Genomic DNA, 23148 nt, shown 5'->3' on the forward strand with positions numbered 1-23148 from the left:
GAGAGATGAATTATTTAGGACAGTTCAAAAGATTGCAAATAGTAGCAAAAGGATGAAAATGTACTACAGTAAATTTAGGCTGAATACGAGGATAAACTTCTTAAGAGTAAGATCTATTATGCTGTGGAACAATCTCCCAAGTCAAGGGCTGGATGCCATGGTTCTTGTGTGGAGAAAAAAACTGGAAAATATACTCTCTAGAACAATTCTAAACTGGCAACATAGGGGATGGGACCCAACAGATCTTTATCTCTCTGCTTTCTGAGGTGCATAAACATTGTAGCTGAGCAGACAGTGGAATTTCTCCCCTAGCTAACATTTGAGCTCTTAGGGTTTACTCATGGGAATATTAACACGTGAATTTTTAGTTATCTCCAGCTCCCTCTGTTGACAAGAAAGCCGTAACAGCAGAAAAAAAATGACTGCAAGATAATGGATTAACAGGGCTTATTTTCACAACTGGGTGAAGGTTTAAAAAGATATTAACAACATCAAGGATATTTACAAACTGAAAATCATTCTTCCTTTTTTGCTCTAAAACAATTTTTCTCTTAAACATGTTACTATACTTTATTATGGAGGACTACTTGCAAAGCGTATTGTATGTCAAATGTAAGTGTGGGTGAGGTTTTGGACAAACTTCTGTTAGTTGCAGTACACGAGCTCTCAAACTTCTACAGAGCTCTTCTTCAAGCCTGGGAAACTTGGAGCTTTGTTGACATGTACGGCTGTGCTGCTGTAGTGGTGACTATTCTATGCCAACATGAGAGCTTCTCCTGTCAGCTTAGCTAATGCACCTCCCAAATTGTGATAGCTGTGTAAGCGGAAGAAGCTCTCCCATCAGTACAGCAATGTCCGCACTGGAAGTTTGGTTGGTGTAACTATGTCCTTCAGGGGTAGGGATTTTTTCAGACCCTTAAGTCTGAGGGGGACAATTACAGCCCACAGGCCGTATTCAGCCCACCAGACCTTTCAGTCTGGCCCACAAACTCCCACCAGGAAGTCGGGTCAGAATGGTCTTGACAGAAGGAATCAGCCCAATCCCTGGCAGCACAGCGAGAAGGGCCAGCTAGTTCCCTGCCCCTTCCCTTCAGCCTCAGCTCTGCCAACACCTGCATGGAACGGTCACAGTGTCACTGGCCCCAATATTCCTGGTAGCATAGTCAGGGGGCGATGAGTGGGGGTGGGGGGAAAAGGTTAGGGAGGAGTTGAGAGGGAGTCCTGGAGGGGAGAGGAAGAAGAGAATGTTTAGCATAAGTGAAGACAAGGCGAAGTCCTGTGGCACTTCACAGACTATCAGATTTTTTGGAGCATAAGCTTTCACGGGCAAAGACCCGCTTCGTCAGATGCATCTTAACATCTGGGTCTTCCCAGCCACAGGAAGGAAAAGAAGAGGGGGACAAAGCAGTTGGGCAAGCATCTCTGCTCAGTCCATGAGATTTACAATCTAGCAAAGTTATGCATTTAAGTTCCTTGATTTGTATTTTGAAAGTGTAGTGCAGGTTTCCTTTGAGGATGAGGACTGAGAAGTCATTTGTGGACTGATCAGTTTGTCAGAAGGGTTCACTCACAAGTGATGTGAGGTTTTTGTCTTATTTTTCTGCAGGACTTCATCCGAGAGTCCTGATAGCAATTGTGTGAATGAAAACAATCACTACGCTCAAATGAAATTTAAACAGTCTGAATTAAGGGACAAAAAACATTGCTCAGGGCAGTTTTCCAACTTGAAAACTGTCGCCTTCCCAATACCTAGGGAACTCAGCAATAAACCTGAAACTTTGACTATGCAGAGCACCAATATAGATGACTACTGCCACCTATTCATCAATTAATTATCTGAGCAGATGGCTGCACTGTGAAACTAAACAGCGCTACATGATGCTGGTCAGTTGCACTGAGGCCAGTTCCATTAATTAAGCACTTTGGTTCCCTGGTACAGGTGCTATAAACCTGCAAGAACAAAATTCATGCAGAAGAAACAAGTACATGCACAAAAATGAGACTGTGCGGGGAAATGAAAGCTGAGATCATCACACTCACAGTTTCCTAACTAAAAATGAAGTGGGCTACAAACATTTACGAACAAGCTCCTAAACTGCCTCATGCGGACACATTCCATGAGCTAAAGTGGGCTGACCCATTATAAGTTTAAAAAGTCAGACAGGTGTTACTTCAAAAATAAACAACGTGGCTTTCTGTGCTCCGTTAGATCTACACAGGAGAGAGGCACTCTGACTGGTTTAGGTATTTTCGACAGCCACTATCACGTACTTTCCTCCCACCCTGTCCAAAAAGGGCAAGGAAATGCTGCATTCCATATACCTACTGAATACATGAAGGGGTTTTTTTGTTCCCTACTATAGAGATGAGCTACAAGTCAATTATCCCAAATTAATGATTAATCAGTGGTGAACTTGGATAAATGCTGACAAATCACAGAATGTGGGGTTGGAAAAGACATCTTATGATGGAGACTTGGGTCGGAATTTGTTAATTAAATTAGTTTGCCGAGAAAAAAAAAAAAATCAGACACAGATGCTGTCATAATACAAAAACAAACTGCCACAAATACCTTACCTTGCCTCAATACTGACTGCCAGGGGACCAAGCTGGCAAACCGGGCAGAAATTTGTACAGGGAGGACCCATTCTCTAATTTTATTCATCCAGTAAGAATCACCACTAAAATAATTAAAGTTTATCCGCTCCAGGAAGAAATTTAGTACCCTCTCACGCACATTGGGGAAAGTCATCAAGCAGCAACCACCAGGATACTACACCCAGTTGAAGTCGCTGGAAGCTGCAGGTGCTCAGCTCTTCTTCAAGGAGTCGTATCTGGACATAGAATGTTTGGAAGCCAGATGTCTCAGATTACACAAATCTGATTTGTGAGAGAGACATAGACTTTGTTGGTTAAGTGTCTTAATGGCATACCAAAAATGACTTTATGCCCACTTTGTGACCTGGTGCATTATGCAGTTTATTTTTCTTTTGTGAATATTTCTTTTTTGCAAACTGTTACTTCATTCAAGTGTTACTCTACAGCTAGTATTAAAAATGTGATGCTACCTCTCCTTTGCAGGTCACCGTAGCTTTCCCGGGGGCGGGGGGTGGGGGGGGGAAGCATATCTGAAATGGCTCCCATATTACCAACATTTTCCCAGGCTTAGTATTAGATTACCACGTGTATTAAGAAATTCTGAACAGAATGCTATGACGTTGTATTAAGGAACATTTGAGATCCTATAGTTCACAATACTTTAAAAGTCAAGAAACTAATTTTGCAGCAACTCATTTTAGCTGTAATGAAAGGTTACGAACATAGGCTGCGTCTACACAGCAGCCCAGAAAATGCTAATGAGGCGCAGATGTAAATTTCCTGTGCCTCATTAGCACAGGCCACAGGATTCTGAGTCCAGAAGAAGTCCGGATCTCCTGGAAGGAAACTCTCCCTCTGAAAGCCCTCTCTTCCTCAAAATTTTGAGGAACAGGAGTCTTCGATCCCCTCGGGCTGTGTGTCTATATGGCTATTTCAGAGTCCAGAAGACCTTCTTCTGGACTCCGAATCACATGGCCACATGCGAATGAGGAGCAGGAAATTTACATCTGGGCCTCCTTAGCATCCTGCAGGCTGCTCATCACCACGACCCTTCCAGAGAAAGGGGCACGTGTAGATGCAGCCATAAGGTTTGCCAAAAGAGTTAAAATGGCCGAAACATGCAGTATCCTTGACACAGCAATGAAAAATATTTGATGGTTTAAGCAGGTCAGTAATTGATTGTCCAATGTAGCATATAGGGTGGGAAATTTCATACCAACATCCCAGGTAAGGCATTGCTAGAATAATTAGCAATAAGAGAAAAACAGACATTACTGTATCACATAACATGCTGCTTGAAATTCTTGGCAAGCTTAATGAGAAATGCCTTTATTTTTCACTTTGTCAGTGATCACTGACCCATAAGCAGCCTCAGTCTGCAAGACTACTAAAAAAAAAAATCCATACATCATGCAGTGAAATCATTCTTAATACTGGAGCAGATTGAGATAGGAAGCTCATATTCCATTAATTTCAACAACCAAGAAAGAAATTCCACAACAGAAGCACTATAATGAACATAATATGATTTTTTTAAAATCATATTCAGGAACCAAGCTGAGTGTTCAATATAGTTGACACTTATGTAACACAACATCTTCTATTTTGAACAACTAAGAATCCCTAAGAAACTAAGAATTATTCTAATCTGCTAAATTGAGATGTTTGGTGTTAGTTTTTTAATCTGATTTTTTTGGTCCTTGCAAATGAAATACATGCACTTTGTAGCACAAGCCTCAGAGAGTATACGAAGAGTGATGCAGACAATTATGCACTCGAGCTCAGAATGAGAGGTGTATGCAGAGAATGCACCTGAATGTATCTTCATTTGCATCTTGGCACTGTCATTTTAAAGAGCAGTCAGGATGCTCTGTCTAAGAGAAGGTCTCCAGGTAAAGGTAATGTTTCAGACTTTTAAAACAAAAAATAATGTATATTTGTAAAACTATGGAGGGTTTGAATCACGAAGTCTACATGTATACTAGGAGATAAATTCTAATTTATTAAAATTGATTTTGTTTTATAAACCCAAATCTGAGTATCCTCACCTGTACACAGGCTCCCCACAAAGTCGACTTATTGCTGCCACACTCAATCGCCAAACATTGACTGATGCAGCAGTTCCCTCAGCCCCGTAGTGTTCTGGGTATTACTGCTGGTGCAGTATAGGAAAAAAGTGCCCCACAGGTGGTTGCGGGAATGCGATGTCGTCTTCCCACATTGCATTGCCCTCATTCCCTTCTCTTGGAAAGCAAAAGGCCATTTTTCCAGAAGGAAGGCAGGAAAAGTGGGCTTTGACAAAGATTGCCAAATCAGCTGAACTCTCTTGCTTCTACAACTGAATTGCTGTTTATAACTCTAGCTGTAACTGAATCATCCCAAATTTTACAAAAAGCAGGAGGTGTCTGAGTCTTCTCAGGTAGCCCTGCAGCCTCTGTATCCCCTCCCTTGATTGCATTGTTCCTCTATTATTTTCAGGCATTATATATAAAGCTTGAAGAAAGAGTAGGATAGTAAAGCTGTTGAAAAAAGATTTTGTGAGGCCGGGTTTTTGGTTTCCCAGTACATTACACAGCTTCTGTGTCGTGAGATCACTCAGAAGTCTGACTTCTCAACTGGCCCGTAACCCACTCTTCCCTGTGTTAATGGGGCCAAAGCATGAAGAAAGACGATAAAAAGGTGAGGAAGATTTTTGGGTTCCACAACAGGATGGGGCTGAAATCTCTTTTTTTAATAACTGAAATATCAAAGATTTTACAAAAAACAGTAGGTGTCTGCAATGGGCTTAAAATGGCAGCAAAGGGGCGGTGTCTGCTCAATTGGCCCTCTACCCACCCTTCACTGTGTTAAGGAGGCCAAAGCTTGAAAAAAGACGATAGAAAAGCTGAAGAAAAAGATATTTGGCTTCCCACTACACTACACTGAGTTGTCCAACATGGGGGATTGGGCTCACCCAATCTCAACAAGTGGTGGTGCTCAGGTGGGGAGGCCAGCACCGACTGACTGCCAGGTGCCAGCCCCCCTCATCCTGGGGGGAGGAGGAGGGTGGGTTGTGTTAGGATGGGTGGATTGGAGGATGACGGGCCAGCTGAAATTGTTCACTGAAAATCTATTTGTGGGGGGTGGGTAGGATGTGGGGACCCTGGCTGCAGAGCCAGCTGAAAGGGTCGCTCTGAAAATCTTTCCCACCCTTGCAGCCCGCACCATGTGCAACCCAGGATATGGTGCTGCCTGGCAGCATGGTCTGCACTGAACAGCAGGCACATCCTCTTACTCCATCGGGGGCTAGCCACGTGATGTGCTTGGGGCAGGAAAGACTCTGACTGAGTGGCACCTGTGGGGAGCGGGACAGGGAGCCCCTCCACAAATGTAAACCACAGAAAAGAAGTATCTTGGCCTTTCTTTCATGCATGACTCCCCCCTGACCCCAGCTGCCCCATGGTGCCATGGGGCAGGGGCTGGAGCCAGCACTGGGAAAAAAAAAAAAATCCACGCGCTCAGCTTGGAGATATAGAGACAGAACCATGTACTCCAAGTTGTGGCTATTTTGAAAGGGTAGAGGTCCTCACAGCGCTGAAAGCAAAGAAAGAATACACAGATGACCCCACAGCCATGGGCTTCCTGGTGCCAAATTCAGATTTGCAGGCTACCTGGTACCTGATTCCTGCACACCTGGAGTGGAGATGGAAACGGCCACAGAGGAGCACTGTGGGGTGTTTTGGGATATGTATGGGACACTTCTGGAGGCTTATGAATTTGATTTTAAGACGTAGCTCTTCCACACTGGCCTTCATTTGGACTTTTACATTTGAATTTGACGCTACAGCCAGCCAGTTTTGACAATGTTATGATATCAATATTAGTGCTCACTAAATCGAGCTAACCGTATTTAAAGTGAAGATGGTAATGCCGTAAATTCGTATTGATTTCGTAGTATAGATGTAGCCTTAAAACTCCCTGGGTAGGAGAGCAATGCTAACCTGGTCAGGGAAAAAATACAATCCCATCTTCAAGTCTTGATATTTTTGGCTAAATTCTTTGGAGCCAAGAGCCATTTGTACTCCCACAAACTCAGAGGACTCTATGAGACACGCTTGATTTGGGAAGTATAAAAAGGGGAATGTTAACTAATGTTTCCAATGTTAACCACCTACGCACGTGCACATCTACAGGAGAATAAAAGCACCATGGCGTGGTCACTACAGCCCCAGATCAGCAGGTTCTGACACGAAACGGCTTGTGGGGCTAAACATTGCTGTACGGATCCTGCCACCCAGTGATCCCTGTAAGCTGAGCAAGTGGGCGGCCACCCAGAACAGACTTGGGTGCTGCCCAGCTGATTAGCAGAGTGCCCACAGCTGGCAGCGTGTGTTTCTATGGCACGGCACATGTATGGAAAAAATGTGAGGAAACACTGCTGTCACCCCTGCAGGATTCCAGAGCTTGGGCTTTAGCCTAAGCCAGAAACTCTACACAGCAATTTTTCGACCCCTGAGCCAGAGGCAGCTGACCTGGGCCAAAAGTGGGATTTTTATCTCTATGTTCGATGAAGAAGGATTGAATTCTCTGAGTAAAGATCTATCACCCATGCTGTACTCTGGAAACCTATCAGAAATGCAACGCCTAATTAACTACACCATCTACTTTAAGAACTCCCTGCCTCTACTTGGGACCAAATTCACTCAGACACACCAGGATTATTCTATTTACTGCCTAAAATCCACAAACCTGGAAAGCCAGGACACCCTATTGTTTCAGGTATTGTCACCCTTCTACCCGAATGTCCAGCTATGCAGATCCCCTCCTCAAACTCTACGTCACCAGCACTTCTAGCTATCTCTGAGATACCACTGTCTTTCTGAGGAAATTACAAAACACTGGAAACCTTCCTGACAATTCCATCCTTGCCACCACGGGCACAGAGGCTCTCTACACTAATATTCCATAGGAAGATGGACTACAAGCTATCAGGAATACCATCCCTGAGGTTACCACTGCAAATCTGGTGGCTGACCTATGTAACTTAGTTCTCACCCACAATTATTGCCAGTTTGGGGACAATTTATACCTCCAGATTAGCGGCACTGCTATGGGCATTCGCATGGCCCCACAGTATGCTAACATTTTTTGCACGACGTAGAACAACGATGCCTTAGCTCTCGTCCCCCGTTACCCCTCCTTTACTTAGGCTACTTCGATAACATCTTTATCATTTGGACCTACGGTAAAGAGACTCTGGAAGAACTCCACAGAGATTTTAACAATGTGCATAGAACATAGAATCATAGAACACCAGGACCGGAAGGGGCCTCGAGAGGCCATCGAGTCCAGTCCCCTGCCCCGACAGCAGGACCGACCACTATCTACACCATCCCTGATAGACATCTATCTAATCTGTTCTTAAATATCTCCAGCGAGGGAGATTCCACAACCTCCCTTGGCAACTTATTCCAGTACTTGAGACCACCCTGACAGTTGGGAACTTTTTCCTAATGTCCAACCTAAACTTCCCTTGCTGCAGCTTAAGTCCATTGCCTCTTGTTCTCTCCTCAGAGGCCAAGAAGAACAAGTTTTCTCCCTCCTCCTTATGACACCCTTTAAGATATCTGAAAACCGCTATCATGTCCCCCCTCAATCTTCTTTTTTCCAAGCTAAACAAGCCCAATTCTTTCAGCCTTTCTTCATAAGTCATGTTCTCCAGACCTTTTATCATTCTAGTTGCTCTTCTCTGGACCTTCTCTAATTTCTCCACATCTTTCTTGAATTGGGGTGCCCAGAACTGGACACAATATTCCAGCTGAGGTCTAACCAGCACAGAGTAGAGCGGTAGAATGATTTCTCGTGTCTTGTTTACAACACACCTCCTAATGCATCCCAGAATCATGTTTGCTTTTTTTGCAACAGCATCACACTGTTGACTCATATTTAACTTGTGATCTACTAGAACCCCTAGATCCCTTTCTGCTGTACTCATTCCTAGACAGTCTTTTCCCATTCTGTATGTGTGAAACAGATTATTCCTTCCTAAGTGCAGCACCTTACATTTATCTTTATTAAACTTCATCCTGTTTACTTCAGACCATTTCTCTAATTTGTCTAGATCATTCTGAATTATGACCCTATCCTCCAAGGTAGTTGCAACCCCTCCCAGCTTGGTATCATCTGCAAACTTAATAAGCGTACTTTCTATGCCAATATCCAAATCATTAATGAAGATATTGAACAGAACTGGTCCCAAAACAGACCCCTGCGGAACCCCACTTATTATGCTTTTCCAGCTGGATTGAGCACCATTAACAACTACTCTCTGGGTGTGATTAGCCAGCCAGTTATGCACCCACCTTATTGTAGCGTGATTTAAGTTGGACTTGCCTAGTTTGTCGATAAGAATATTATGCGAGACCGTATCAAATGCTTTACTAAAGTCTAGGTATACCACATCCACTGCTTCTCCCTTATCTACGAGTCTTGTTATCATGTCAAAAAAAAGCTATCAGGCTGGTTTGACATGATTTGTTTTTTACAAAACCATGCTGGCTGTTCCCTATCACTTTACTACCTTCCAAGTGCTTGCAGATGACTTCCTTAACTACCAGCTCCATTATCTTTCCTGGCACAGAAGTTAAGCTTACTGGCCTGTAATTTCCTGGGTTGTTCTTATTCCCCTTTTTGTAGATGGGCACTATATTTGCCCTCTTCCAGTCTTCTGGAATCTCTCCTGTCTCCCATGACTTTCCAAAAATGAGAGCTAATGGCTCAGCTACCTCTTCTATCAGCTCCTTGAGGATTCTAGGATGCATTTCATCAGGCCCTGGTGACTTGCACACATCTAATTTTTCCAAATGGTTTTTAACTTGTTCTTTTTTTTTATTTCAAAAACTAACTCTACCCCTTTTCCACCAGCATTCACTATGTCAGGCATTCCTTCAGATTTCTCTGTGAAGACCGAAACAAAGAAGTCATTAAGCATCTCTGCCATTTCCAAGTTCCCCATTACTGTTTCTCCCTCCTCACTGAGCAATGGCCCTACCCTGTCCTTGGTCTTCCTCTTGTTTCTAATATATTTGTAAAAGGCCTTCTTGTTACCCTTTATGCCTGTAGCTAGTTGGAGCTCATTTTGTGCCTTAGCCCTTCTAATTTTACTCCTGCATTCCTGTGTTATTTGCCTGTGTTCATTCTTTGTAATTTGTCCCAGTTTCCATTTTTTATAGGATTCCTTTTTTAGTTTGAGATCATGCAGGATCTCCTTGTTAAGCCAAGGTGGTCTTTGCCCATATTTACTATCTTTCCTACATAGGGGAATAGCTTGTTTTTGGGCCCTTAATAATGTCTCTTTGAAAAACTGCCAACTCTCCTCAGTTGTTTTTCCCCTCAGTTTTTCCTCCCATGGGATCTTACCTACCAGCTCTCTGAGTTTACCAAAATCTGCCTTCCTGAAATCCATCATCTCTATTTTGCTATTTTCTCTCCTACCAGTCCTTAGAATTGTGAATTCTATGATTTCATGATCACTTTCACCCAAGCAGTCTCCCACCTTCAAATTCTCGACCAAGTCCTCCTTATTTGTCAAAATCAAATCCAGAACAGTTTCTCCCCTGGTGGCTTTTTCAACTTTTTGGAATAAAAAATTGTCTCCAATGCAGTCTAAGAACTTATTGGATAGTCTGTGCCCTGCTGTATTAGTGTCCCAGCATATATCTGGATAGTTAAAGTCCCCCATCACCACCAAATCCTGGGCTCTGGATGATTTTTTTAGTTGCTTAAAAAAAGCATCATCCACCTCTTCCACCTGGTTAGGTGGCCTGTAGTAGACTCCTAACAGGACATCACCCTTGTTTTTTACCCCTCTTAAACTAACCCACAGACTCTCAACTCGTCCATCTCCTATGTCCTACCATGAATCCTACCATGCATCCTACCATGAATCTCAGCCTTGACCATTCCACATGAGAAATACATTTTCTGGGTATCACAGTACAAATCACTGATGGCCACATCGACACCACTCTCTGCCGGAAACCCACTGACCGCTACACTTACCTACATGCCTCTAGCTTCCATTCAGCATACACCACATGATTCATTGTTTACATTCAAGCTCTTAGACAGAACCTCTTCTGCTCTGATCCTACTGACAGAGACCGAAAATGACAAGACCTCTACCAAACACTCACAAAAATTACCCACTGAGACAAGTAAAAAAACCAATTGACAGGGGTTTGGGAATACCTAGAAACCTGCTACTTCAAGACAGACCCCAGAAGCTCAATAACAGAACACCATTTATCATCACCTACAGCCCCCAACTCAAACCCCTGCAACGCATCATTAAAAACCTACAACCTATTCTGGATCCTGGTACTACACTCCAGATGGTCCTAGGTGATAGGTTAGGAGTTTGTCTACAGGCAAGGACAGGCCTAAGACTCTCACCAGCAATCACAGGCTTCACCGCAGTAATACGAATCCTGGGACTTTTCCTTGCAACAAACCCCGCTGCCAACTTTGTCCACAGTTTTATTTTGGGGATACCATCACTGGTCCTAACCAGGTTAGTTACAAGATCAAACGCACATTCTCATGCACTTCCAGCAACATTAAATATCCCATTATGTGCCAACAATGCCCTGCTACTATGTACATTGGACAGACTGGGCAAAACCTTCGCCAAAGAATAAATGGACAAAGAGCAGACATCAAGAAACAGAATACACATAAGCTGGTCGGTGGGCCGTTCTGTTAAAGACCTGAGACTGTGTCCTGGAGCACAAAGAATTTAAAAACAGATTAGAGTGAGAAATTTGTGAGTTGGAATTCATATTCAAATTGGACACATTAATGCGTGGTTTGAACAGAGACATCAAGTACCTCATGCATTACAAGGACTGCTTCCCATCCTTTGATGTTCATAATTATCTCAAACAGTACAATTAACATCCGCCCCACTTCTCCCTCCCTCCCTATGTATTTGATTTGTTGGTTTCTATTGCAATTTCTTTTGGTCCTCTGTACTTATAAATGTCAGTCTGTACTGGAAATGAGATTGATCTGATAAAGTGGATCTGTCCCACGAAAGCTCATCATCGAATAAATCATTTTGTTCGTCTTTAAAGTGCTACATTTCTGCTGTTTTGTTTTGTTGGAGTACAGACTAACATGGCTACCTCTCTGACACTAGGGGAAGGAAATCCATGACCTGGAGCATATGAAAAGAAAGCGCTACTGGGCCGTGTCTACACGTGCCCCAAACTTCGAAATGGCCATGCAAATGGCCATTTCGAAGTTTACTAATGAAGCGCTGAAATGCATATTCAGCGCTTCATTAGCATGCGGGCGGCAGCGGCGCTTCGAAATTGACGCGCCTTGCCGCCGCGCGGCGCGTCCAGACGGGGCTCCTTTTCGAAAGGACGCCGCCTTCTTCGAAGTCCCCTTATTCCCATGAGCTCATGGGAATAAGGGGACTTCGAAGTAGGCGGGGCCCTTTCGAAAAGGAGCCCCGTCTGGACGCGCCGCGCGGCGGCAAGGCGCGTCAATTTCGAAGCGCCGCTGCCGCCCGCATGCTAATGAAGCGCTGAATATGCATTTCAGCGCTTCATTAGTAAACTTCGAAATGGCCATTTGCATGGCCATTTCGAAGTTTGGGGCACGTGTAGACGTAGCCCTGGCTGGCAGAAGAGATCTCTGACTCAATGAATTACCCCAAAGACGACACGGTAATAATGACAAAGTCCGTTACGAAAGTGATTATTTAATGGATTTGAATTATCAAAGAATAGCAAACACCCCAAACCAATAGTTAAATTCACATTTAGATTTGTTTTTTAAAGTAAAAAACAACCCCCACCTCTTAGCTGACCCAAAACTGGGAAGTTATTTACATTATCAGTCTCTTATCCTTATCCTATCATATTTGCTACTCCTTCTTCTTGTGCTTTGTCTTAACTTCGATTTTAACTAAGGCTGTCAAGTGATTAAAAAATTAATCATGATTAATCACACTGTTAAACAATAATAGAATACCATTAAAGATTTTGAACGTTTTTTACACTTTCCATTATACAAGTTCAATTACAAACTGTACAGCGCTCACATTATATTTGACAATTATTTGCGTTTGAAAAGGTTAGTATTTTCCCACTCACCGAATTCAAGTACTTAAGTGCAAAAAATTATCGTGAATGTTTAACTTACGAATATAGAACGATTGGGGGAAAAAAACCTGAATTCAAAATTTAGCCAATGTAACTTTAGAGCCTACAAGTCCACTCAATCAAACTGATTTACATCTGATGGAAATAATGCTGCCTGCTTCTTGTTTACCTCTCCTGAAAGTGAAAACAGATGTTCACCTGGCTTTATTGTAGGCAGCACTGAAAATACTTATGTGCCAGATGCACTGAAGATTCATGTCCCTTCATGCTTCAATCACCATTCCACAGGACGTGCATCCACCCTGATGACAGGTTCTGCTTGATAACTATGCAAAGCAGTGCAGACTAATGCCTGTTCATTTTCATTATCTCCGCTAGATGCCATTAGCAGACATTTCAGTCTCTTCTTTGGTGATTTGGGTTCTGTACTTTCCACATCAAAACGTTGCTCTTTCAAGACTTCCACGAGTATGTTCCACATCTAGTCCCTCACAGAATATGAAAGACACTTCAGAGGCTTACGCTCTGGGTCATGTGCTGTAGCTATGTTTAGAAATCTCACACTGGTACCTTCTTTGAATTTTGTCAGACCTGCCGTGAAAGTGTTCTTATAATAAACAAAATGTACTCCATTACCTAAGATTGCTGTAACATAAAATATGTGACAGAATGGTGTAAAGCACAAAGGCTGTGCCTAAAGTGGCAAGTTCAAGTTCTCTTCACATATTTTTCAAAAGAAGGAGACTCTTTCGAAATATCCAGGGGAGAGTATACACACAGAAAAGCATTCTTTCAAGATTACATCGAAAGAATGCAGCGCTCCTTTCCAAAGAGCTCTTCAGTTCCCGTTTCAGGAAGAGTGCCTTCGAAAATGCGTACACGCTCTGCAGGCTCTTTTTTTCGAAAGAGCAGTCCTCATGGCACCGGATTTTGTAATCCCTGTCCTATTCTTTTGAAGGAGCAGAGGCTGTGAGTATACTCTCTTTTGAAAGAGACGAGCACTCACTTGATCTGGTTTATTGCGTGTGGACGCACTCTTTCAAAAGCTGTTCTTCTGAACGAGTACATCAGCATAGAAACCTGTCGTCTAGAGTGGTGACCAAAGCACAATGGCATAGAAATGTTTTGCATAGCTGGCACATAAATACCAAGCAAAACCAGTTACAAAAGTGCCATGTTTTCACTTTCACATGACATTGTAAATAACATGTGGGCAGCATTATCTTCCACAAATGTAAACAAATGTGTGACTCTTAGAAACTGGATAAAGAAGAAGCAAGACTCAGTTGACTTGTAGGCTCTGAAGTATTACATTTACATTATTACATAACCGCAATCAAAACCAAAACAATCTACGTTTGTAAGTTGCACTTTCAGGATAAACACATCGCCTTAAAGTACTTGTATGAAGTGCACTGACAAATACTATTTTTATCAGTTTTACAGCTCAAATATTTGTAAAAAGATATAAAGTGAGTAATGCACACTTGGTATTCTGCATTGTACCTGAAAATGAAGAAAAATATCCAAAATATTTAATACATTTTAATGGTATTCTATTGTTTCGTAGTGTGCTTCAAACTCTAATTAATCATGATTACTTTTATAAATGGCAGTTAATTTGTGAGTTAATGATGACTGATATTTCCCTATGTGTCTGCACAATAGGGCCCAAATCCTCACAGGGGGCTTTGGGTGCTACTGTAAAATAAACTGGAGTGGATGTACGCGACAACCTGTCCTAATCTGCAATTACAGCCACTCGAGTGGGATGTGATAATATGAGTCGAGCCCATTTTTTTACTCAAGATAATACAAGTCACAGAGAGACGCATGCTCAATTCCATAACTATTTTTCCTGTCCTTCTCACTAGTAATTACATCTTGCTACACAGAATTAGGCCTCCTGCTTCCTCAAAGTAACCTTCTGAAGAAAAGAAAAAGCTCAGAACTGTTACATACTTCTTCTATTTATTGTAAGAAAAAAACCCCTTCCACTTTAGAAGTTCATAGCAGGACCACACCTGGCTAATTGTCAAAATTTACTATCCTGATATTTTGACTCCCACAAACACTTCAACTCCCACTGCTTAACCAATCGTATGTTTAAAACTTGATTTCTGCCTTACTGAGCACGGGACTTGAGTTTGCGTCTAATGCCAAACAACTGTTCTGCTAACTAAGCCCAAAGGATATTTCTCTTCTTTCTCAGTGCAAAAATTTAGTCAAATTTCTTCCAGTTATTTGTATCCAATCATCACAGAAATAGACCTAAATGAGAGCAAACAACATTTCTAAGGCATTCATAATGTGCTGCTTCTTAATTCACTGCATTTTATTTCTAGTAGCGTTTCCCATAATGAAGATTACCTGGGGATATCAACATAAAAACATCGACGTGGACAGCTGCAGTTTAACAGCCATAATAACTGAAGCTATGAAATTTTTAAGAGATGTAGTGTTTTGGTGGCAATTACACTTATTGATATTTCTAAAATTCATTTACACTCTTCATGTAACTTTAGCAACAGAAAGAAATGTAGGTTATAATATGACTTTGCTAAGGATAAATTGTCACAATCTCAACATTATGAAAAAATCTGTTTGAATGAATTTACACTATGAATCATATTAAAACTTTCAATCAAAATAAATTACTCGATGAAAACACTGAATTAAAAATGTTTTAATATTGACCTAATTTAATGGAAAGACTACAGCCTCCTCCAATAAACCAGTAAATATTTTACTGATTAATACATTTTTTAATACTTTAGCACAGCCTACAAAAAATGTCTCGGCCTTATGGATGTCCCTCAGAATAATCCCCCACAGAAAATCCCACACAGAATTATAAAACTGGCATGTGATTTTCCTTTGGAAAGTGTGATTCAGGGGATTGATTACATGATTATTGTTTTAATCAATTCCAGTTCTGCACTCTCAATCTGGAATCTGAAAGTAAAACCCTATTCTTTCTTGCCAAGGCATTACCAGCAAATATAAGGATTCATAGAATCTCAGAACTGGAAGGAACCGCAAAAGGTTATGAAGTCCAGTTCCCTGCACTCTTGGCAGAATCAAGCCTCATTCACAACAGGTGTATGTCTAACCCGTTCTAAAAAATCTTCAACGATGGAGACTCCACAACCCGCCTAGGCAATTTATTCCAGCACTTAACCATCCTGCTAGATAGAAAGTTTTTCTTCATATCCCACTTAAAACCTCACTTGCTGTATTTAAGCCCAGTGCTTCTTGTGCTACTCTCAGAGGATAACAAGAACAAATTTTCTCCCTGTCCCTTGTAAAAACCGTTTAGATACTTGAAAGCTGTTATGTTCCTTCTCGGTCTTTTCTTTTCCAGCCTAAACAAAGCCCATTCTTTCAATCTTTTCTTGCATGTGTCCTTTTTTCCAGACCTTCCATCATTTCCATGGTTCTTCTCTGGACTTATTCCAATTATTTGTGCCATTATTTTTCCATTAAGCTGACTAGTCTGTAATTCTTTCTTTTCCTTTTTAGAGATGGGCACTATAATTGTCCCTTTCTAGCCTTCCGAAACCTTTTTTATCTTCCAAGACTTGTCCAAGATATTAGTTAAGGACCCGGATATTTCCTCAGTCAGCTCCTTCAATATTTTAGGATACAATTCATTGGGCCCTAGTGCCACGGTGTCCAATGCGTTCCCCATTCACCACATGCGGCAAATACGGAAGCAAACTGTGGCGAATGTGGGTCGGTCGGCAGGCTGGTGTGACAGCTCGGGCTGCGGCTCTAAGGGCTCACACGACAACTCCTCGGGCACCACGCAGAGGCTCGGGAGTTTGGGCACCACCGTGGCGGGTTCATGGGCTGCTTGGTGGCACGGTGTCTCCACGGGCACCGCGCAACTGGAGCTGCACAGCCTCAACAGCCGCGCAGTGAGGCACCCAAGCCAGACACGTGGTGCCTGAGCTCCCGCCTCTGCCGCCAAAACCAGCCACGCAGAGCCCGAGCTCCCGCCATCCCTGCATGGCAGCCAAGGAGCAGCCGTGCGAGCCCCCAGAGCTGCCACACCGATTCTTGGGGCTGGGCGGCTCCGGTGGCACAGCTCCAGCGAGTCTGGGGCCAGGGTGCCTGGCTACTGGGAGCCGGGGGAGTGCGACGATTGGGTGTCTTCCTTTTGGACATCACTGCCCTAGTGATTTGAAGACATCTAACTTTTCTAAGTAATTTCAACTTCTTCTTTCCCAATTTCAACCTTTAAACCTCTACCATTTTCCTTGGCATTCTCTATGTTAAGCGTCCACCTTTCTTGGCGAAAACTGAAACACAGTCGTTGACCACCTCTGTCATTGCCACATTTTCTGTTACTGTTTTTCCCTCTTCATTGTGTAATGAGCCTACTCTGTCCTTGGCCTTCCTATAGATTGTATTTGTACCATGTCTTCTTGTAATCCTTGATGTCTCTAGAAATTTGTTCTCTGCAACTGGAACTTAAATTAATAATATTTTAACTATGCTGTCTGTTACCAACATTTTCTTCAAGGGAAGCTAAGCTTCACGTCTATTAGGAATGATTAAAGGCGGTGGCTGTCAAGGTTACAGGGCTAGCTGCACCTCTGGACACCTTCCCTAATTTCTATGACTGCATCACCTCGGATATTAGGGCCTGAAAATTTAGTTCCCTCAGCTGGAATCCCATGACTCTTTTACTGCGAGAGTCTCAAGAGAAAGCTCCCAGTGTACAAAATACAATTGCTCAGCAGGTCCAACTAGACTCAACATCTGAAAGTTTTTATTTCAGGAGCTGCAACTAGTATTCAACAGAGTGACCAGGTAACTTGCTTCAAGTACAATTTAATCTCCACAGAAGGAACTCAGAAAAGCAAAAGAGAAAAAAGAACTTTAAAGCAATAAAATGGGCTAAATGAGCGTGTCTCTCACCTACGGTTTACCCTCCCCTAGAATGTCCACCAACTGCACAATCCTGCTGCAAAGCCTGGGTTTTGTGTCTCTGACTGCTGCTTTCCCTACCTCTTTAGAGAAAACAAAGGCATGTCTATAGAGAGAGACTTGGCATGCAGCAAGCTGACCCCGTGAACTGGGCAACCAGATACCAAAGCTTACATGGTGTGCTTTGACCTACTCCTGTTCATAGCTACAATCTAAATAACCATGCCACATACAGTAGGGTCTCAACATTCGTGAGGGATCCGTGTTGAGAACCCTCACAAATGTAGAATTTCATGAATATGGCAGCAGCTCCCCGGCTGCCGCTGGTGGCAGCTACCGCCGGTGCTCTCCTCTAGTGGACTTGTGTCAATTTTGTTTCAGGAACAGGGGTTCTTTCAAAGATTGGGTTTATTTTCGGAAGAGCCCCGTCTACACCGCTTTTTTCCTTTCAAAAGAATCTCTTCCAAAAAAGGTTATGCAAATGAAGAACAAAATATGTAAGTCAGTACCTCATCTGCATTTTTGATTTCTCTCATTCGCATTCCTTTTTCAAAAGGGGACTGCAAGTGTAGACGTAGCCTAGAGGTTTTTAAGAACAGGGTAGACAATCCTATGACAGGGATAGTCTAGATAATACGCAGCCATGCTTTGAGTGCAGGGGACTGAACTAGGAGACCTCCTGACGTTCCTTCCAGTCCAAAAAGATGATCTGATACATGGTGCTTAATTTAAAGATAAATGTAATTAATTTTAATTCTATAAATTGACCAACTTATTTGTAAAAGCTCAGAGAGTTCATTTTGTACCTAAAGAGAGAGAGCATTAAACTGAAAAAGATAGTTTAAAAAAATAGTTGAATCCTTTCTTAATGTGCAAAAATCCATTAAAGCTTTGTACAGATTCAGAACCAGTTTTTCAAAACAATTCTGATGTTAATAAATAAGCCAGAACACAATCAAGTTTCCTGTCTCAAACCTGTGACTGTATGGCGAGAGATGGACAAATTACAATCTCTCTGCATTTGAGTCTTCTTATCTGTACAATAAGAGGAATGATACGCAACTTGTAAAGCATACAAAATCATTTAAAAAGTGCTGCAGAAGTAAACGGAGTTATTATTTAGTAATACCACAACATCCAACAAATTGCCTTAATTTTCACGAATTGATTTTCGGCCACAAAGAAAAACAATGAAATAGCAACGGTTTATTTCACGTAACTGGCTCTTTCCCCATAGGAAATCAGATACTGAGATCCTTATAATTCTGGAGTACTCCCAATCTCATAGTAGCTGTCTTGAAATTTGCATGTGAATATTTTTATTGGCTTAGTCTACTTTTAATTTTAGAACCCCCTTCCTTCAGCTGCATTCTTGGAGGTGTATTTCACCCATTTTGTGTGAGCGTGTGTGTGTGTGTGTGAGCGTGTGTGTGTGTGTGTGTGAGAGAGAGAGAGAGAGAATCACCTGTAAAATTTACTAATATAAAGCCTTCTTGAACTAACCTTAGCCTTTGTTTATAGTAATCCTCATCTCCATCATCTCTGCATCTCTTTATTCTATGATTTCCTACCGCATTCTCCTCTTCTTCCTCCTCAGAACTTGGGAAGAAGTCTTCATCCTCCTCAGCATCTTCCTTAAGGACTCTCTTCCCCGAACATTTTCTTCCTCCGGGCAAAGTCTTCAGTTCATAATCAGAACTATCGTCGGCATGAAAAAATGGCTCCTCCTCCTGCTCCTCATCATCTTCTGGATTAAAAAGCTCCTCATCAGGCACATATTCTGACTCTTCACTATCATCCCCATGCTCACCTCGCGACTTCTCCTTCTGCTCAGGAAGCCTCTTTTCCTTTGGAATTCCTATTTTAAACTGCATCTGAAGAGCATGGTTCTGAAGTTTCTTCATGTGCTGTTTCAGGCGTTTGTCGGCCTTTGACAAGGTTCTGTTTTTGCCACTCTTTCCCTTTACGGCTAAGGTGGGAATTGCACACTCAACAGTCTTGGCCTGTGCTTTATTCTTTGCTCTCTTCTTCAAGGCTGACCTCTTCCTTTCAGATGACAGTTTAGCCTGATCTGCCAAATACTTCTCAAAATCTGATGTTTCATTTAGCATTAACCTACGTGGCTTCTTTTCTATCTTCTGGGAGACCTTTGTTCCAAAAGGCGTCATCTGACCAGTGCGAATGAGTTCCTCCCATTCCGTTTCCTGGACTGGCATGAGCATGCTGCCAAGAGACGATGGACCAGGCTCTGCAAAGAGACTCAGAACATGAATTTCTTATCTGCCGGCTCATTAACATGCTCTTAGTAATAGCCCAGTGATATCTCAGAGTATAAATAGATAAGTAGGTTCATTTTAATCTTTCAGTTTAGTCATTTAATAATAATCGCTAAAACATCAATCCTGATACTAACACCCTACCAGGCACATTGGACAAAACAGACAAAATTACTTCCATCGACTCCAATGGCAAAAAAAGACAAAATGAACTGGTGGTAGAGGGAGTGGGGCAACGTTCCAAAAAGGACGAGAGTAAAACAGAAAGCCAAAACAGCCAGATAACCTTTTTTTCAAACACGCAACAGAATCTTTTATCTCCAGATATTTCTCAAACTATGTATGCAATAAATCACTTCATGCACAACTGAAATGCATCTGTTTCTGGCATTAACCTTATTTACAAAGATAACAAATTAAGCCAGTATCCACATCATTTATCTGCAGAAATTAACGCGCTGCCATCACAACACTTAGCACCACTAACACACTCATGTCCTCTCTGATGTACTGATTTTTCACAAATGAAAAATCTAAAAATGCCATGCACCACCTTAATTTTGATCTTTCAACATTACAATTAATAATTCAATGGCTACTGTACTCAAACTTGTCGTCTTATCACAGGGGACACCAGGCTGTTCATAGACTCAAAAGTTCTGACCTTAACACACACACTACCAACCATCTATTACTGTTCACTGACGTCTAACTTGTGATTCCGACTTGAAAAAATGGCATCTATTCAGAACAATATAAAACAACGCATAAAATTACTAAAATGTTAATGCACCACACACTCCGTTTCACATACGCAGTCGCAACATGATGCATAACAAAAAATTGGGAGGTACATGTAGCAACTGGTACTGTATCTGAAACCATGTTTAAGTCCTATTTTTAAAACTAAGCAGCTATCAAGATGATGATATCTCAACTCCATTTCTTCGATTCAGTGACTTTGCCCCACAAGCTCAATTCCTCCAGATTCCTCTTACTTTACATTTCCTACTGAGACTACAGTTAACACAGTTAATGCAACTCTTCCTCAGCTTTGCCACTAAAAAGGACAAAAACTACAGTTCCAATCCTATATGGTACTTAAGAGATCACCTGTATCAGACTGTAGGGCAAAGGCCTCCAACACCAAACCAGCACAGTACTTAAACTTTTGCTTAACTCTGAGTCATCCCCTTCAATTCCATGAGATTATAAATGTACCTAACTACATTCCTGCATCAGGACCTGTGTTAGGAAATGGGAAATACAGAATTTAGTTGATTTGTGTAGTCAATTTTTGTTTACAGTTGTATCGCATTCCAAAACGAATGCATTACACACTTTCCTTATCCCACTCAAGGGGAAAGTAATTTAAAATTAATGCATAATTTTAAAAGTGATGGCTATTTAAATTACTATGGTTTTGCCACAATACATCCTGAATATGAGGAGCAGGGGTACAAGTCACTTGAGTTTCATGCTCTTTGAACAGATACCATTGCTCTGCAAGATCAACTGTAATTTGTTACAGCTTTGTATTAGCTTGTTATAGTTAGATATAAGGTAACCACCAAGCATCAAAACATTATTTACTATCCACTAATACACTATGTTTATTTACAAAACACAAGGAATCAGTAATCACATATGCAGCTATTTTCATTAACTTATTACTTTACCAGATTAGATAACTAACACAAATAAGGGAATGCCAATTGGACATACAGAGCTCATTTCCTCATAATAAATGCCCGAGTTTTAGTGTATAGAGTGTAAAAAGAAGGCCCTTGGGAGTGTTTTTCTACTCACAAAAGTAACTGTTAAAGTGCCACCTTCTTATTCCACAGCCCTATTCCTTCTACCACTTACTGTCACACAATAAGTCTTTACTGCTTTCTACTCCTGCAAACCTGCAGATCCAACACAGATGAGAGTGAGAGAGCTGGAACATAATCATCTAATCTGCCAGAACAATATCATAGAGTTCACTAAACCTCCCCTGTGCTCACTGAACTCTAATGGAGTTGCACAGACATCAATGGGTACCTATTTTGGCTTTCAGAATTTTGAGTGTTTGTGATAATGAACTAGAGAGAAAGATAAAACAGCAGAAATGTAGTACTTTAAACAACTACAAATGTTGTTAGTCTTCAAAGTGCTACATTTCTGCTGTTCTGCTGGAGTACAGACTAACACGGCCACCTCTCCGTTACTAGGGAGAAAGATACCAGCTTGACTCTAATAAACTCATGTTGGGTTTCTAGAAGGAAGAAAGAAAATAAACGCACACATGCTCGATTATATTTGATCTTATAAACAGAGACAATTACCATAAGTACTCTATAAGAAACTGTTGTACTCATACGGTACAGCTTAGATAATTCTTAGTCTTGCCATCAGTGGAGTGGACTAGACTAGATGACCTCTCAAGGTCCCTTCCAGTCCTATGATTCACACAACACACACATTTTTTTTCATTTCTAATGTTTTCTACCAAGATACAAAAAAATAAATTTTGAGAGTGCTGACTGATGGCTGATTATAAAATGTAATTCAATCATTATGTTAGCTTTATCACATTAGCTGTGAAAAATGCGAAGATTTCCAATTTATTAAGCCCAGTACTCGAATGTGCATCAGCTTTCCCCACTGAACTAAATACAGATCTACTTTCACTCTTTAAAAATCCCCATATGGCTACTCTGAGATCTGCAATTTTGCAGGTGCAGAGAATTAAATGTTGCTAAAATCACTCTTTGAAAACAAAGCGCTGAAATTTATTTACACATGTTCACTGGCAAAGATCTTGGGCAATAAGCTTCAAACAATAAAAGGGATCATACAGAAATGACAAACGTGGAAAGAGATCTGCAGTGGCATTTTCTCTCACCATCATCGTCCTGAAATTCAACATCATTTGTTCCCAGAGTCTCTGGTGCACCAAGAACCGCTTGGAGACGCTTCTGTTTTGCTTTGATCTTTTTTAACTGTTGCTCCTTGAATGACAAGAGTGTATGTTATTGATTAGCAGACTTGTTTTTCTTAAAAACAACAAGGTTCAAACTGCTATTAATACATTAAGCAGCAGTTGGTATTTTGCATCTGACAAAAGTTGAAATTCTGATACGTTCTGTGTGATAAAAATGCACACGGAAGGTATCGGCCTAGCACCTGGTGGACACTAATTG

At 41.6% G+C, this 23148-nt stretch overlaps 1 protein-coding gene across 1 annotated transcript in view; it reads right to left on the reverse strand.

Annotated features, from left to right (window-relative positions):
* Positions 1–23148, reverse strand: part of ERCC6 (ERCC excision repair 6, chromatin remodeling factor) — a 94427-nt gene that overhangs the window by 63356 nt on the left and 7923 nt on the right. The window contains exons 3-4 of the mRNA XM_074999932.1: positions 22851–22956; positions 19188–19932 (exon numbers count right to left, since the gene is read on the reverse strand). Coding sequence (XP_074856033.1) covers positions 19188–19932; positions 22851–22956 — 851 coding nt within the window. The remainder of the gene's footprint in view (positions 1–19187; positions 19933–22850; positions 22957–23148) is intronic.

The sequence above is a fragment of the Carettochelys insculpta genome, chromosome 7, assembly GCF_033958435.1.
Source record: "Carettochelys insculpta isolate YL-2023 chromosome 7, ASM3395843v1, whole genome shotgun sequence".
NCBI lineage: Eukaryota > Metazoa > Chordata > Testudines > Carettochelyidae > Carettochelys > Carettochelys insculpta.